Raw genomic sequence first — 18,119 nt, 5'->3', positions numbered from 1 at the left:
AATAGTGCTACATTGGGTATCTACATCTTTAAGAGTTATTTAAAGGTTGTTTGTAATCCTAAGCAACTGTGGTACATAACATCTGAGTGAGGCAAAGCTAAACTTGGAAAGCTAAAAATAAGTCAAAAGACATTCTCTTAAGTAGTATGTTAATACCATAGCCAGGAGTGTTTTAAAGACTCGGTCCTACTGTAAGAATGTGCTGTTGGTTGGTAGTACTGTAGGAACCTTTTTATATTTAAGTGCGCGACATTGGTCACATCACAAACACAACTGTGGATCAGAGTGTTGATCAAATTGCAGTTACACAGCACATTTCATGTTTTTTTGGTAAGCACAAGCATAATTGAAAGTAATTTAAACCCTATGATTGTGTCATATCTATCAGTAATCTGTATAAAACTCACAGCTCACAAGAGTGCGTTTTGTCACTACGTTAATTACGTACAAAAACAAGCAGAAGTAGTGGTAGTAGTAGTTGTCTGGTTTATTAGAAGTACGAAGAGAAGTGAAATTTGGACAAATATAGGACCACACGTATTATTCAGCACAAGAGCAAACAGAGCATGTTGACCTCTGTAGTTTCTCCCCCGTGCTTGCAAAGGGAGGGGTGAGCGATGGCTGATGGTGCATTCATGTGGTGTCGGATTATTTGTTTTTTTTTCTTCCTTAAATCTTTATTGCAAAAAGAAGAATAAAGTGTACATGGGACATAAAGAGGGATACAGAACAGTATACAAACATATAAGAAGACACCGGGGTTAGTTTATATTATATAAAGACATTAAAAGATGACCATATGCTGTTTTCACAGCCTTTTTGTTGTTGGATTTATAAATTAAATTTTTATAATGTACAACAACCTCATGGAGAAAAAGTACAAAGTTAGTTTTTTTTATTGCTGAATTTACAATTGCCATTATTATTAATACCTTTTATCTAAATGACTTATTTTGTCCGAGGAGCAAGTGAATGTGTAGTGAGCCATTTGTTGCAATTCGCAACCCTCATCACTAGATGCCACTAAAACTTACACGCTGAACCTTTAAATGGATGAATATTACATTTCAAAATGCTTTTATCCCTGTAATTAGTTTCACCAATCTGAATGATATTCAAACATCATTGGTTAATTATCATTGTGGAGTATTTATCTTTTAGACATTGCTCAGGATGTTGGTTCATCACTGAACACTGTAAGTGTGCAAGTTCCATATTTGGTTAATGACTACAGTATTGTGAACTAATTTAATTTATAATGATTTGCCATTTATTATTAGGCATTACTTGTTCTGACCCACTCAGTATTCAAATCATTCCTTTAACTTTTCCAATCTATGTCCTATTTGCAGTCATACATCCGCTGGAGGGTGAAATTAAAATGACATTTCAGCTTTTAGAAAAACACGTTTTGCTCAAGTATGTCATACTAGTGAACAAACTCAGTTTTGCACTGTGGTGTTAAATTGGATTAAAATCTAACCCTCAGGGTTAGCTTTATTGAGAGTGCAGACTTTGAATGAAAATGAGTCCTGCAAATATATAAGACTACGTTTATAATGATTCTTTATGTCTTGTTTAGCTATATCAAACACCAAATCTCTCTATCTCTCGGTCTCTCTGCCTATCCATCTGATGTGGATGTGTTTGCATAATCTCAGTGAAAATGCATTTGTGAATGTCGCATAGCAATGCGAATGTGTACATCTGGGAGAACATCACATGAAAGCCATTTCTTTTCTTGTCGGATAAATGAAATAAAGAAGCACTCTACAGTATGGGCTGCCAAACACACAGTACTTCTTTATTTCCAAACCACACTGGCCCATATTTCATTGACAGCATTTAAAAAGCCTAATTTATAGTATGGCAGTCATGGGACACACTTGATGTTTCCCTGGAAAGGCAGATTTAACTTACTTTCATAATGAGTGGCAGTTCCTCCTTTCATGTGGACCAAACATGTGTGAGGGTTTAATGACAACTTAAGCAGGGTATTTGTCATATAGATATACTGTAGGCAGAAACTTTTTCAGTGTCCTGAGGAGACAATGTGAAACACTATAAACAAACATGGTGTGAGACCTGAGCCGCATGTACTGTACATGAGTGTTCCATTATAATCATAAAAGATTTAACTGGATTAGCATGCGGACATTCTCAGCTGTGGGGATTAGCATTCAACTTCCTAGAAGACATGTATTAGATAATAGGTGTTGGATACAGACCAAATCAAGGTGCATTATATGTGCTGCTCACAAAGCCTTAAGTCAGTTAAGGCGTTTATAAGCAAGTTGTCAGTTTATGAGTTTGATGAAATTATTGTTGCAATGTAACTTTTACTGATCCAGATGTTGTAAGATTATACTCTAGTTGGCTGTTCAGTTGTCTGAATGGCTCATAGTTTCCTGAATTTGATTAAGACGCATATGTTTAATAGAGACATGTGTGTGCGTGATGACAGTGCTCAGGGCAGCATATGTGTGTACCATATGTTTATAAGGAGATGGCTGGTATGCAGCTGGTTAAGCGGCTCTTCAACACACAAACACAAACAACACATGCAGTTCCAGGCAACCTGTCGGGTCAACTCAATGCCTAATCCTTCCCTTGCACATCAAGCTACACTGCTCCACCTGACCTCCTCAATTTTCCACCCTGTTGTCACATTTAACGCACATCCAACCCAACCCCATTACTGGCCTCCAGAGTTCCAGAGCGTTCTGTTTTTTAGACAGAATTGCCTGGAATTTTCACCTAAATTCGATGCTAGTAACTGGTTGCTCATTTCTTATCTGAAATGGATGTCAGTATGTGTATTTTCACACGTCTTCCTCTATTCAACTGACAAAACTGCTGTCTTCTTAAATGCTTTTGACATGGGATTTGGGTCTTTGTAGGTAATGCATAGACTAAAGCAAAGTTGTTAAACATCAATGTATTGATGTATGTTTGAAAGATGTGTCTTATTAAACGTAGTCTGCACAGAAAGGTTACCACAAACACATTGCAGTAAGTACAGTAAATGCGGTAAGTACAGAACAGCTGGCATTTTAAACCAAGGCCGTCTTACTTAGAGGTTAAAACTTTGAGCCATCATGCCAACCACCACTGCTATCATTACACAAATTCATAGCCTCGCTGTATTTTTCTGGCAGCCACTACTTTTTATGTGATTTCTTATTTTTTGTGAATTTGATGGTTCTATCGGTTTCTGCAAACAAATGGTAATTATATGTATCGCACTGTTTTTATTTCAAACAGCAAAGCTAACCCTTGGTTGACCCAGCCATCTTGTCAGTAGGTGTAGGTATTTTGTTGCCTTCCTGTCTGGGAGCAGGGGTGGCATTTGGTCAAGCAGGATTAGACATCTTGATCCCCTGAAAGAGCTGTTGTCTTTCTCAGAGAAGCTACACTGAGAAACAACATGTCAACAACACTGAGCTCATGTTTCTTTGTCATGAAATAGGGACATCAGTCAGTTTACATCCTCTTTACTATTAAAATAATTTGTGGTTAGGTTGTAAGAATAGTCTTTTCTCTTAGTGAACTCGCTATCCCTTCATTAACAGTTTTACTCTTGGTAGCTTTCAGTCAGTCCTTAAAGTCTGATCTAAATCTGCCTTGTTCCATCAGGACATTGGCACAGCGTGCTGCATTCTCCCTATGACCCCTACTACCACAAGTCCAGGACATCTGTTACTATAACTGACATTGTTTAAGTTGCCATATCAGAGTTGTACCATTTATATCCTGAAATCATTGAAACAGCTCCATAACTACAGCAACACAAGCAATTAATGCATTGAAGCAGTGCAAAAATGACCCCTATGTACTTTATGTACTGCATTGCTTCTTGTATCTCCATTATATATTTAAATACAGACATTTATACATGCAAGCACATACATGTGCTATGCTTTGTCCTGAGGTGGCCTGCTTTCTGATAGCTCTGCTGTCCAAGGATTAGTCTCAAAGCTCTGTACTCAGTAAAGACCTGTTCAAGCCCAGTCCCACGCTGAGATTTACTGATAGTTGGCTCTAAGAGCCAAATGTCCTACTGTAGTACCCAGAAACTTGAAAAATCTGGCCAGTGATGGGGAATGAAGTTAGCCAAGGCTAACCTTCAGCAAAACCTCAGCACCAGAAAAACACGTGGGAGCAGCAAAGCCTCTATGAGGCTCCCTGAGGACGACAGCTCTCAAAAGGCTCTTTTCTTTTGATCACACTGGATTTTATATGACTTTGAGTCTATCCTAAAAAGCTGTTCGAATTAAATGGAAGCTGGAGTTTGATCTTGTCAAGAAAGTATGGGAATAGGCAGCTCCTTTGCACCAAGATCTGATCAAATCTTTACCATAAGGTATGTCAGATTTTGCTGTTGTTCAGTGTGTTAGATAGAGTGTTGACACTGATGTCAGTAGTAGTTATGCTTATCTGTGTTATGTGTTTTTTGAATCCTGAAATCCTGTCTGAAAACCAATCTCATTTTATCCTACTTATCACTTGGCTACATGAGGAACAACTAAGTCTATTTAGCAGAGAAAAGTTAAAAGTAAACTAAACTAAGCTTGTGTATACAAAAACTTCACAAGGTACCTCTTAGTCAGTAGTCAGGAGATCACTACAGCCTGTTTGATTTTCAACTCAGTGTTGCATTTTCTTTTATGCAAGAATGGGTTGGGGTTTATTAAGTGTCCTGCATGTTTGGTCTTATATGTATGCTCTTCAGTAAGGCCTGTAAATTGCCAGGATTAACCTGTTGCTTCTCAATGTTTTTTTCCCCAATCTGTTATTGGGTTTTTTATCCATCTCTTATTAGAATTTTGCACGACAACAGCATTTAGTTGATTAGATTTATGATTCATATGCCTAATTTGGGTTGGGTATTTGGGTTGTGCAGGAAATATAGCCCATGTCCACTGGTCGTCAGGGATGTCTTCCATTGATGAGTTTTACTCAGTCTGTAACATGATTTACAAATGTTTAAATTTGGCATCCCTAATCATGACAACTGTATACTGTAGTAAATGCTTGCTCAAAAATATTGTAGGATGTTTGCTTGCCTTGGCTTGTCAAAGATTGAAATCTCTTACATGTGGCATTTTTAGTGCATTACTGGGTTTATAATTGGGGCAGGCAATGTTTTGTTGGAGATTAATATGCATACTTGGACAAAGTTTTGTATTAATGATTTCTAGCAAATCCTAACATTGTCTTAGATGGTCCGTAGACCAGTTTGTTCAGTTGTGTCTCCATTCTCTTATCACAGTGTGAGCTTGGCACCGAGGCAGAACCTCCCACGAATCATCCTAAAAGGAATCTTCCAGGGGGTTAAAGTGGTTCGTGGACCTGACTGGGACTGGGGCAACCAAGACGGTGAGTGGTGGTCTGGGGGGGACTGTTATTAACCGCTAACTTGGCCCTGCCACCTCAGCATGCCCCCTACCTTCTTAATCATGGAGCTGTATCTCTTCAAAGTGTTTCACCATCCACACTGTAAGAATTTTCTAACCTCACGTCTAATTAACCCACGAAATGTTGTGTTAGTATGTGTCTGCGTGCACTTATATTGCCAGTGACTCATCTGAGTCTGTTCCACAGATGTGCCTGTCTGTGTGTCTGTTCAGTGATATTTATGTTCTTTGTTTTTCTTTTCCAGCCCTCTGTAGGGCATACACTGTGAAGCACATTCACTTAAAGTATAGTCTATGTTGCAAGTGTTGAGAAAGTAGAAAATGGAGATTATATCTTGCTTTGAATTGTGTTTTCATGGCTTCCATTAAGTTTCACAGTTTTACTATGAATTGTTGCTGTTTGGAAAAATGTGCTCTCTTCCAGATACAAACAGCCTGTGCTGATGGATGTTTGAAATAGTTTAAATAGTAATTGAAAGCAATCTTCCACATCAGTGGGCTAAATTAAAGCCCTTGAATGTTCCCTTTAGGGAAAGAGGGAATGCTAATATGTCTTTTTGTTTCCTGGTCTGGGGTCATCGTTGTCTGAGAATAGCAACGCTCCCTTTAGTGGGCTAGAGCGAATGAGTCAAAATGTCCTTTTGGTGTCTTTGAAATCAACGCCCTAGGGTTTGGTTAAGTCAGACTTAAATGGTGTATGCGGTAAGTGCATATAGGAAGCTCTGAGCATGCTCAGAAACCCCCAACCCAGTTTCTAGTCTTACAGGTCACTGGTTTAGTTGGTGTGGTTAAGCACTGAGGCAGCTTGATGACAAGGGTTTCTGTACACCATACAACCTGAAATACAGAGCTCTTATAATAATACTAATAACGTGACTTATTTTTTAATGGTGATTCTTTTTATTTGGATGTTTAGGTGTTTGAATAAAGAAGGGGAATTATGTTTTGTCAGGTGTTTGATTCATGAAGCAACCATTAAGAACTGAGCTGGCTCATGAAAATGGAAGTCAAAGACTTTGATACTTGGTAGCTTATGTCCCTTCAGGGAAAATATTTCTCACATGCCTCTGTGTCCTCCATCTCATGTGTCTGTCATCTCATTTGTCTGATATGTTTACATTGTGCTTGTCAAATTTTTTATTTTAGATAATTACATGTGTCCACTGTTGTTCCCACATTTTTCTCCTGACCAAAACCAGATTTTTCTTTATCTAATGACTTTTCTTTCATGTATGAGCTGATTTTTCTTCCACTGCCTTTGTCTGCCCCTTCTTCCACACACTGATGCAATATTGTTTCTTGCATATGTGTGTGTGTTTGTTTGTGTGCATTTATGTGTGTGTAGGTGGGGAGGGTAAGGTTGGGAAGGTAGTGGACATTCGCGGCTGGGACACAGAGTCTGGTCGCAGCGTGGCTAGTGTCACCTGGTCTAATGGCACGACCAATGTCTACCGAATGGGGCACAAGGGCAAGGTAGACCTCAAATTCGTGTCTGATGGCCAAGGAGGCTTCTATTACAAAGACCACCTACCAAAATTAGGTAAGACTAAGATTTCTGTTTCAAAGTATGCATTTATATCTCAGAATTTGTAAAGGAATCACACTGCTAAATTAGATATTGGCCTTCATGACCAATCTGATTCTAGTCTGTTATGTCGCTACACACTGATTAGTGGAGATCAACCACTTGATCCTCAACCTATAAATAATTTCTGCGTGATGTAAGAATGGATTAATCAGAATCTTATTGGGTGACAGTTTCTAAATCCTTGTTTTAAGAAGCTTACCTAAAATAGTTACCATGAGCCCTGCATTATTGTAGTGTTTGGTATTCTTGTGTGACGTTTTTACATTGCCGAAAATATAGTCACGCTGACTTCTCATCCAAACTATTGTTGATGTTGACTTTTGAAAAACCCTCCTAAGTCTAATTGTTGATGCCGACACCTGTCTATCCAGGAGAGCATGCAGAGCTGCAGCGCCAGGAGAGTGCTGATGGTCACTCCTTCCAGCAGGGCGACAAGGTCAAATGTCTCTTGGAGGTGGACATTCTGCGACAGATGCAGGAGGGCCACGGAGGGTGGAACCCCAAAATGGCAGAGGTATTAGAGTCTTCCCTTCTGCCGGAAAGAAACACCACACAATTCAATACAATGAAATCTTTACACATAGTATGTTCTCTGTCTTTTAGACAAACATGGCCTCACAGTCAAAACACACATGCCTCTAGAATCTGGCATACATAATGTTTATATAAGTGGCTCAGATGGACGTTGGCGTGCAACAGAGTGAAAGAAAACAGCATCCATCTCTCACATCGCAGCTGCTAAAAGCAGCATTAAGGTCACAGCCATGCAGAGGCAGACCCAGGGTGAAACAGCCTATTTGTGTTTGCAGTACATTTGCCGGATTGGGACTGTTCATAGAATCACTGACCGAGGGGATGTCAGAGTCCAGTACAGCAACAACATCCGCTGGACTTTCCATCCTGGGGCTCTCACCAAGGTACTGAGTTACAGATACGTTTACAGATACGCCAGATGACCTTACAGTAAGATCTCACGTAGTTCAGATCTTCAGTTTTACAGGAGTGTAGCTTAATTAACAGCACGTCAGCTGAACAATTTGTCTGTCTTTCTTTCCGCTAGGTGAACACATTTGGAGTCGGTGAACTAGTAAGAGTATTGGAGGACATGGAGAGTGTGAAGAGACTGCAGGCTGGCCATGGAGAGTGGACAGACAGCATGGCTCCTGTATGCTTATTTAACAATAAATGATAGCTTTCTTATATTAACTTGTGGTGGTATTTTAGCATTAGTTACGAGGGCAGAATATATGCCATACTGTGCCAGAGGTGTGACTTAGACTTGAGTCAGGCTCATGTCATGAATCTTTAGACCAAGATCATGATGACTTTAAGGTTGATTTGATAAAATCCAAAAAGACTGAAAACTTATTTTCACTTGGAATGATGATTTATTAGATACTTTATATTATGTTTATTTGCTATACTAACTGTTACTGGACTGGAGAGATGCATTTTTAAAATTTGGTGAATGCAGCATAATAACAAGGTTTAGTACTTGGACATAACTTGCAACTTGACTCTTGACTTGCATGTCTGGATGCGTGACTTGACTTGGCATGTCGTAACCAAGACTTGAGACTTGCTTGTCAGAACAATCACTTTCTCTCATCTCTGTATACTGGTATCTGTGTGCATGGGGATAACTGTGTCTCACTTGCTTTGTAAAACCTTATATGGCAGACATCCGTCTGACCTACTTCGTGAAAATTGGGCGTACATCAGGAAGTAATCAAGTTAATAGCTGTTTCCTTGAATGGCCTGGTTATTTAACTTAAATTAAAAAGGCACAGAAATTGGTCATGTAAAAACCATGAATAGTTCCTGGTTGATTAGTTTGTCCTCTCTTTATTTCATTATTTGTCCCTGTCAGTCTTTTTCTTTTCCACCCACCCTTGCCACCTCCACCTTACTTACTGTTTGTTTTCTAGGTGCTTGGCCAGGCTGGGAAGGTATTGAAAGTATACGCGGATGGTGACCTAAGGGTGGCGTTTGGAGGCCAGACTTGGACTTTCAACCCAGCATGCCTCTCGGCCCAGCCCGTGGAGGTGGATGCCAACCTCATGACAGCCGAGAACCCCAACGAATCTGGAAGTAAGGCCTCTGCTGGGACTAGGGAGCTCATCTCTAACACTCCAGCTCCAGCTTTACCTTCTGCGTGCATTCATTCATCCTCCCATGCCCTCTTTGCAGCTCTGCCTCTGCCATGCACGCTTTCACATACAGGCTGCAACTGTGGCATTCATGGCCACAGCCACTTTGATTATCTGTCTGTCTTTTTTCAGCAATGTGTTTACATGGTGTCATTCCTTGAAATGGTCTTTTCTATAGCATGTCATGATCCTGCATGTTGACAGCGAGAGGCTTTTGCAGCGCAGCACGTTTGTCATCATTTCAGAAGTTCTCAGCAGTTTCGTGATCATGACTAAATCTATTCTGTGCATGTGTTCATTTCAGCGGATGGGAAGTTGACAACAGAGTGATGTGTGTATGTGTGTTTGTGATTATGTGAACGGTCAGATTGCACTGCATGGAGGGACATTTTGACTCATTCCTGTGGTTTTGCATTAAGCTCAGCTATTTTGGCCCTCTGGAAGGCTTTGTGACACCATTTCTAATCATGTTGTTCACGTTAGACTAATTAAGTTAAATTTATCTTTTTTTCTCTCTTGTCTGTCCCCTTTTCACAACCTGTTTCTTCTCTCTTTCCCCCCTCTCCATCTGCCTATGTCTCTGTTCAGGTACTGTCATCTCAGTGTTGGAGAAGCTGCTGTCTCAGTCCACAGAGCAGGACAATCCCAGCCGACTGGTCATTGAGGCAGCACACGGCAGTGCCAACAAAGTGCGGGAGTTGGTGCAGAAGTATCCTGACAAGGTTAGTGCAGCACTCTTTCTCTTTGCTGCAGTCCACTGCCCGTTCCAAGAGCTTTTTCCACCAGGAAAACAAGACTGGGGGTGGGGAAGTTAAGGACCAGAGCCAGATAAGGCAAGGGGCAAGCCATACACTGGTCTGTTCAATGAAATAAAGACTCTGATTCTGGACTATCCAAATCTTCACACCACACACTACTAAAGTATACCGCAAAACTACTAACTCTGTATTATTAAGCTATAGCACAGCACCAAAACATGGGGCAGAGCATTTTCTTGCCACTCTTTCTTGCAGTGAATATACAACTGCCATATTAATGCATTTACATGCATAAAAGAGTCAATGATAAGAAATAAAAAATACTGTAGCAAGTAGGTAAATGTACATTAGCCTACATTTACCCTATAAAACTTTAATTTGCTAACTTTCCCATCTGTTGTCTTAGGCTTAGCCATATTGATTTATACTTATCTAGAGAGCCTAAATTCATATAAATTACATTTTCAAATGTTTGTATTTTCACCAGTGCATCATTCCAGTCCTGTGGAGTACTGCTGTCTCTCCTTTTACAAAACAAATCTCCTTTTTAGCAACAGCAAAGGTTACAGACATACAACTTATAACTTATTATAATGTTGATTAGGCAGTCTTGACAGAATCCCTATTATACATAATATAATTAGTAATTTATGTATTCACTCCTGTAAAAGAGAATTTTAATCTCAGTAAGGCACTTCTCCTGGTTAAATAAATTTATATTTTATGTCTTAGCAGATGTAAATTTGAGAGCATTTGTTTGGTATCTCACTATGGCTACAGCGCTCTGCCTAGCCACAGTTAACTAATCTGTTTAGCATAATACAGTGAATTAAATACCTGACAAATCAAGGTATTTAATCACAAGATCCAAAGAATCCTGTCAATCCAGGAGGCCATAAAACAGTATCGGTAAATGATTTGCAGCTCAGCCCACAATGGCCTAAAACAACCAGAGATATTAAATGTATAGATATCTTGTGTAAAAATAGCAAAATCTATTAATTGTTGAATCACTCTTGTCTTACAATATACACTATGTCCTCATATCAACCGTAGTTGGTAGACCAAACAAGTAGACTATTGTTTTTAACTGAACATTTTGCTAAGCTCTAGTCTGACAGTCGTAAAAAACACAGATTTAATTTAAAATGAAAATGGGAAACCGAAAGACTTGAAAGACAATGAAAACCACCATAGTTTCTTCAAAGCAGGGAAGTGGAACCATAGTGTGATAATAGCACAAGTGAGCATTTGCAGTTTGAAATTGATGCTAATCAAGCTAATGTGAATCATGCTAACTTGGGTCAGCCTACAAAACCTAATAATAATGTGATATTATAATTGCTGTTACATATGATTTAGTATATACAGAACATTATATAATTGTCTGAGATGTACTTTAAAAAAAAACAAAAAAAGTAAAAAGTACTTATTTTATTAAGTTCTTGACTACATTTCTACTCAGTGATGACTACACTACTAATTAGGATTATGTATCACGTGTATGACAAATGAGATTGGTGCTCATGCTCAGATTATTTCTAGCCAATCTGTGTTCATCTTGTGGTTGTTGTTCATGCTCAGATTATTTCCAGCCAATCTATGTTTAGCTCTGTTAGTGTCCAGGCCATCATTGCCTCTAATGAACCTTCAACCACATTTGTGTTCCTGGCAGGTGGATATAAAGAACCAGGGCAAGACTGCACTGCAGGTTGCTGCTCACCAAGGCCACATGGAGGTGGTGAAGGCCCTGCTGCAGGCCAACGGCTCCATAGAGGTCAAGGATGAAGATGGAGATACAGCATTACACTACACTGCCTTCGGGTGAGGACGGCACACACAGTTTTCCCGCACACAAACAAACACAGTGCTCTTTGTTGCTCTAGAAAAAAAACGCAGACTGACAGATGTACAGTAGAGCTCTTGCCTGTCTCTTTCCTTGTTTTGTGATAATCCTTTCGCAGAAGTGACAGCATTAAAGTGTTCGCTTAATCCATCAGACACATCTCCTCCCACCTCACATGCTCAGGAATTCAGCATTTGACAAAATATCTTTATACTTATATCTTTGTTTAACTGCTTTCTTGCAGTAGTTGTAAACACTGAAACAAAATGGTAGGGTTTAAAATGGATACTTGTGAAATTTAGCATGAATCCCTTGAATTAACTTGTTTATGGTGTCTTTCCGTTTAGTAATCAAGCAGAGATTGCACGGCTGCTGCTGAGCAAGGGGGCAAATGTCAACCTCCTAAACAACTCCATGTGCACAGCGCTCCACATTGCCGTCAACAAGGGCTTCACCGATGTGGTGCGAGTATTGACCGAACATTCAGCTGATGTCAATCTCCAGGTGAGAGGGCCTTGCATGCCCCTGCACTGCAGATTGGCGTTGGATTAAAATTTGTCACCCTACAAACCCCAGTGAAGATTTTGTTTAAATATTTTTTTGTCTCTTCTTACATATTGTTTAACTACATTAACCGGTCTTGATTTATCCTGCGCTGTGGCATTTAAAATAAGTGAAAACCAGCTGTGCTAGTGTTGTTTTAGGATCAATATAGTGTACCATTGGCTTTGTAAACATGAAATAATTAGCTAGTTGCAAATATTTGTGTCATGTGTGATGGTGGGTGATGATGAGGTTCTTTTCACAATCAGCCGAAGGAATCACACAGTCCGTCCATTTCATGGTTTGGTCTCTTGGTTGACCGTTGAGTGAGTATCTGAGAAGCCAGTAAATTAGCTTCTCTGGCGGTGTAAGTCCTTTGCTATACACATATTGTAAGCGACTCACATGTTGGCATTTCAAGGATTCCTTAACACACTAATTTTCTGATATTTGACTGTGACCCTGCTTCACTTCAGCCCTCAGCCTCCTTAAGGCCATATAGGTTCTTTTAGGGCATTTTAGGGCAACTGTCTAACATGCCTGCAACCAGGCCTGGAGTTCACTAACTGCATATTTGTTTCTGCTTGAGTAGTGTGACAACTCAGGTAATAACATGGAGTAGCAGCCCAGAATTTGTTTTAGTTTGTGCCACATATAATCAGAATGTACTGCAGCATCCATAACGCTACTAAAATAGACCTACAATTAGTATACATAATTTAGATTTCAGGATTACACCAAATTATTGGTATGTTGATATTATATGGTATGTATTATATATATTCAGTGATTGATTGATGCTGTTTGGAGAACAAAGTTGCATTCCCTGGTCCCCTCTACTGGACATGGTGATTCATAGGATTTCCATCATAACAACTTTTAAACGGTATTTTACATTTTGCCGTGTCGTGTGTTAACACTCCACAAGAAAAGGCGCAAAGCACAGTCTCACTCACTGTGCCCGTGTTTTCTTCACCAATCAGGATTCATATGGGGACACACCGCTCCATGACGCCATTGCTAAAGACTTCCGCAATATTATCGAGATCCTGGTTGTGGTGCCCAACATTGACTTTACCCAGCAAAACCACAGAGGTTTCAACTTGCTGCACCATGCTGCCCTCAAAGGAAACAAACTGTGAGTAGATATCATATACAAAAATTTCTGCAAGCACGTTTGAAGCTTGGGCGTTGACCCAGGCGCGGCACAAGAAGTGAAATTAGATATTGAAGCCCAAACTTCTTGCTAAAATATTTATTGACTTTTTCTAAAGATTATGGGGCATTTCATTAAAGTTGGGGTTTTCTTGGAGTCACGGGGGAAATACTAGGGACAAATCAGGACTAGTTTGGAGTGGTATAATTTACATTCATTCAATCAGGCAGTCAAGATCATCACTGTTATTTTAAATACATCTTTAATCACACAAATCTGGACAGTCTCCTATCATGTGAGCTTTAATGGAAGTCAGTCAGTATGGGAAATAATAGCCATATTTTTTAAGTGTGCCCTCCTTAAATCTAGCTTGCCATCAAGCGTGTTTGCACCAAATAAATTAAACTGCTTGCCAACAGTGTTTGTCTCAAGATGTGAGTTGAAAATAATCAGTCCATCTACAGAGTGTCGTGTCTGTTCTTTTCACTCCGCTCAGTTGTTCTCATTGTCTTGGTAGTGATTTCATCGAAATTATGGTTATGGGCGTGTGTGTGGGAATCTCTCCTGTGTGTTCAAATGAGGACTCAAAGGTCAACTTTCAACACTATCCGTTACAGATAGAGAGCTCATCTCCCACACAGCTTCTGCTGCTGTCAGCAGGCTGGCAGTCGATATCAGGCAAAAATGCAACAACGTTTCCTTTTGCACCCTGTTTCCCTACAGACTGACATATCCTCCACATTTTTACCAAACTACATTTAGTGTAGCCATTTTTCAGCAATGCAGAGTCTGGGATTCATGGGTGGACAAAAATTCCTAAAATCCAAACAAGCTATGAACAATGTATTGGATAATTTTTTCACAACACAGCAGTCATAAAAGCTTTCATGACTTGGCTGTAGGTTGTATCACTGCGGTGTCACAGTGCTTATTGAGAGGGAGGAGAAGGAAAACAAATTTATTTTTATGAAAACACATGTATTTTAACTTAATTCCAAAATGACTCCGTGTATTGTTTTCCTCACTTGAACTGAAGTCATTTCACTCTAGACCAAAGTGCTTCAGGCCAAACATCAAAGCTGCCTCATTGACACCTGTCACAGACACTTCATGGTCTTCTGACTGTGTTAGTTTTAGCCTGGTTGACACTGGAGGTGGCTAATCACGAACTGAGCCTTGACAGCGCACTGGCCAGGCAGGCAGAATTGCAATAATTGGATGTTCTCTCAATGATAAGGTTTCATCCCTCAAACACAACTCATACATCTGGCTCCTTTGCACATGTTGCATCACATCTGCTCCCACACACCCTGAATATCCTGGAAATGTAGCAAGCATGCATCAAAAGTGATTGTTTCCTTTTTTAGAAGTTATCACAGTTCTCAGTAGTACTTTTTTATCCCGTGACTTAAACCACCATCAGACATCGTCATGGATATAATGCATGCATTACTGCAACTGACCGTTGTTGATATGACCTGTAACATTATTTTCCACGCTATTTATAGCAGCACAGTTGATTAATTAAGTGGAAATTTTAAGTTGTTTCCAGTGCAGTCAAGGTTGCCAACATTGCCAAGATCAAGAAAATATCATATTGTCCACCGGTTTGAAGTCTCCTTACAGGTCTGAGTGAATATTTTTCACAGTGCACCAAGTCTTCCTGGGCTTTTATGACCTCCATATGAACTCTCTTTCCCAAATTATAACAAAACCATATAATGGGAAATTATCCCTGGCTCTTTTTAAAGAGGTGCCATAAAGGAAAGGAAGCAAGAATGAAATGAACACCAGTGTCACCGTAAATTTCCTCCCTAAGGTGATGCCACTTCATTCAAGGTTTCAGTCTAATTTCTAAGTATATTTTATGTAATTTCATTGAAATGTATATTCCACAGACTTGGGAGCCCTGTTATTATGATTAATATAGATTTTCAGGCTGTGAGTAGATTACCATTGCTTGGTCTTCTGCTTTTTTGTCTGCAGACTCTCCACCACCTACTTAAGTCAGTTTGTCAAATAATAAACCAGTCAAAAATGAGCACAAGTTGAACCATTGTTCTCGTCAAAGGAAAGCTTTGAAGTGTAAATTCTGACCTCTAAACTTCACCTGCCAGTGACATTTCCTTATCGCTCTGACGTCCAGCCCCCTTCTAGCTCATACTGCACGCACCTCAAATATGATCCTACAAAGCTCTGAACATGAGTGCAATATGTGGACATACTGTTTGAACAGGGAAAATAAAGACAAACGGCAAGCAATAACTGCAAGTGAGAGAGAAAAAAGAACGGGAGCGGAGGCCACAGTAGGCAGTCATTTATTAAGTGCCCGATCTGTTCTGGCAAGTGTCATATGTGCAGTGCTGGGAGTTTAGGCTGCACTCTCCAGCATTCATTTAGCCTGACATCAGCCGCAGTGCCAAAAGTAGAGACACAGGATTTACAGTGTTCAGAATTAGTTTGGTTCACCAGTTCATTCATATATCATCAGCAGGCCTACGCCACATTTATAGTCCAAATGCTGTGTGTTATTTGGATATTTTCTTGGTTGTTCTGGTTCAAAAACAAATTGTAATGTACAGTTTGAATCTGCACAGATTAGATTGAGGTTAAACACATCTCATTACAGTCTATCTCCTATTTAAGGAGTAAATTCAGCGTTCATAGTATTCATTGGAATTTATAATTATGGCTTTTCATTATTATGCACTTTGATGATGTTTATCCGCCTTTTATTTACAACTACCAAAGTATTATCTGTACCTTTGCCTGGGAATTTCCCTGTTTGGTCGCTTGATAATTGCGTTACTGTCCTCACTATTTGAAAGTAAAGATTAGGGGTTTTTTTAGTACGATGTGACACTGCTTAGAGTTCCTGTGAGCAGCTGTTGCCCTCCGTCTTTGAAAGATGAGAATGTTTTGTTTATTACAGTATTTATTTATTGTGAGGAAATGGAAAATGGGGACTACAGGCCAAGTTCACAAACAGTCCTGGGAAAGAAAAGAAACAAGGCAAGTGGCCAGATTTTTACAGCTTGACAGTAGAGGCAAATGGATGTACAGGATGGTTAGTCTGTTACTTTAGTTACTTGAAAAGAAAGAATACCTGGCTGGATGTCTCCCTCTTTCCTTTAATCTCACCTCCTCGTAGCTTCTTTGTTTTCACCTCACTTTCATCACATTTTGTTCCCCAACCGTTTCTTTTATTGTTCCTATTCTTCCAACTTCTATTCCTATTTACTCCGGTGTTTCTGGAGTTACATACTGCCTGTCACACACCAGATATATTTCACAGCATATGCACTCTCAAATAAAAATCCTGTATTTTCATTTCAGGTTAAATAATTAGTACCTGTCATGGTACATTTGTTCGGCTTTTATCAAGCTTCGATCAAGAAGCTACAGTTAGAAGCTTGTTACAAACAAGCATGATGCAAACTCCCAAAAATAACCAAATGATGACTTCAGTATCCTGAAAAGTCATTACAGCGTGCCCGAGATGCCCTCTAGCTGTTGTGTGTGTGTGAGGCATGTTCGTACAAAACTGCCTCAAAACGTCAGCCCAAGTCTGAATATTCATGAACACAGAAGAATACCGATTATGGAAATAATACAGAGAAATCAGGCGTAGTGGGTGCAAAGGTGACACAATTCACATGGCTGTGTCTACTTCAGATCTGCGAGGATGAGGTCTTTAGCTAACGAAGGTGCTCTGGAGACGACTCTTACCTTCACCACACACACACACCCACACCCACAGAGCTGCATTGCAGGTACCAGTGACCTCCAACACAATGTCCCCCCAACAGCTTTCATCCTTAATAGATCTAGAGGAGGTCCTTACCACAGTGCCTATACATGTACCAAAGTAGCTCTCTGATCTCAGTGGTCCAACTCTCAGTAATGCATTTAAAATGTATCATCTATCTGCTGCTAATGAGCCTGTAAACGTTAATTGTTAGGTATCAAAATTGAAGCTACATGAAAATCTGCCCATTTTTACACTGATGCAAAAATAATTGTAATTTCTCAGGTTGTTCTTCAGAGTTATTGTTTTCTAACTTAAAATAAACAGTAGATAGTATATACTGATGTATTCTTCACAATACATATTGCAACCATATCTAATAGTTTGGTCAAACCTTTGGGCAGGGTAATCGTAAGAACACAAATCAATACATGTATATACACATGCATACCATATACGTAGCATAAATGCATGCCAATTGTAGGTAATTGTCTTGCAAATAGCACATTTATTGGTACTCAGTGGTTATACATTGTTGTTACAAAAATGTAATGTTAGGCTGGAAATAATAAGCATCCCGTGTGAGCTGTCCATCAGCATAAATTTGATACAGTTTGCTGCTGGAAAAACTGACACCAGCCTCATCTATCAACAGCAGCAAAGCAGTTTCCAAACAGTGGAATCCAGCAGAGCTAACATTAAAATTACCCTAACATTGAATGGTTTGGGTCATGTCGCACTAAGGACTCCATGCTGGCAAGCCAGCTTCCTGGGTGCTCACTAAACACATCATGAAGCATGCTCAGCTACAGAGCAGAGGACAACTCAACAATGCAGCCAAGCCTCACACTGCAGCATCAGACCGCTGCATGTTCAGGATCACTGAATGTGGTATCATCCTTCAGAAAAACTG

General features: G+C 39.7%; 1 protein-coding gene across 3 annotated transcripts in view; it reads left to right on the top strand.

The window, feature by feature from the left end:
- Nucleotides 1-18,119, top strand: part of mib2 (MIB E3 ubiquitin protein ligase 2) — a 44,671-nt gene that overhangs the window by 17,104 nt on the left and 9,448 nt on the right. For all 3 annotated transcript variants that reach the window (XM_038723268.1, XM_038723267.1, XM_038723266.1), the window contains exons 4-13: nucleotides 5,273-5,379; nucleotides 6,763-6,957; nucleotides 7,377-7,519; nucleotides 7,815-7,922; nucleotides 8,066-8,170; nucleotides 8,934-9,096; nucleotides 9,744-9,877; nucleotides 11,589-11,737; nucleotides 12,107-12,263; nucleotides 13,286-13,440. In XM_038723268.1, coding sequence (XP_038579196.1) covers nucleotides 5,273-5,379; nucleotides 6,763-6,957; nucleotides 7,377-7,519; nucleotides 7,815-7,922; nucleotides 8,066-8,170; nucleotides 8,934-9,096; nucleotides 9,744-9,877; nucleotides 11,589-11,737; nucleotides 12,107-12,263; nucleotides 13,286-13,440 — 1,416 coding nt within the window. The remainder of the gene's footprint in view (nucleotides 1-5,272; nucleotides 5,380-6,762; nucleotides 6,958-7,376; nucleotides 7,520-7,814; nucleotides 7,923-8,065; nucleotides 8,171-8,933; nucleotides 9,097-9,743; nucleotides 9,878-11,588; nucleotides 11,738-12,106; nucleotides 12,264-13,285; nucleotides 13,441-18,119) is intronic.

The sequence above is a fragment of the Micropterus salmoides genome, unplaced genomic scaffold, assembly GCF_014851395.1.
Source record: "Micropterus salmoides isolate LMB-PRFRI ecotype aquatic unplaced genomic scaffold, ASM1485139v1 Ms_hic_scaffold_16, whole genome shotgun sequence".
Classification (NCBI taxonomy): Eukaryota; Metazoa; Chordata; class Actinopteri; order Centrarchiformes; family Centrarchidae; genus Micropterus; species Micropterus salmoides.
The sequence above is the reverse complement of the archived record's forward strand: the minus strand, read 5'-3'. Positions and strand labels throughout refer to the sequence as shown.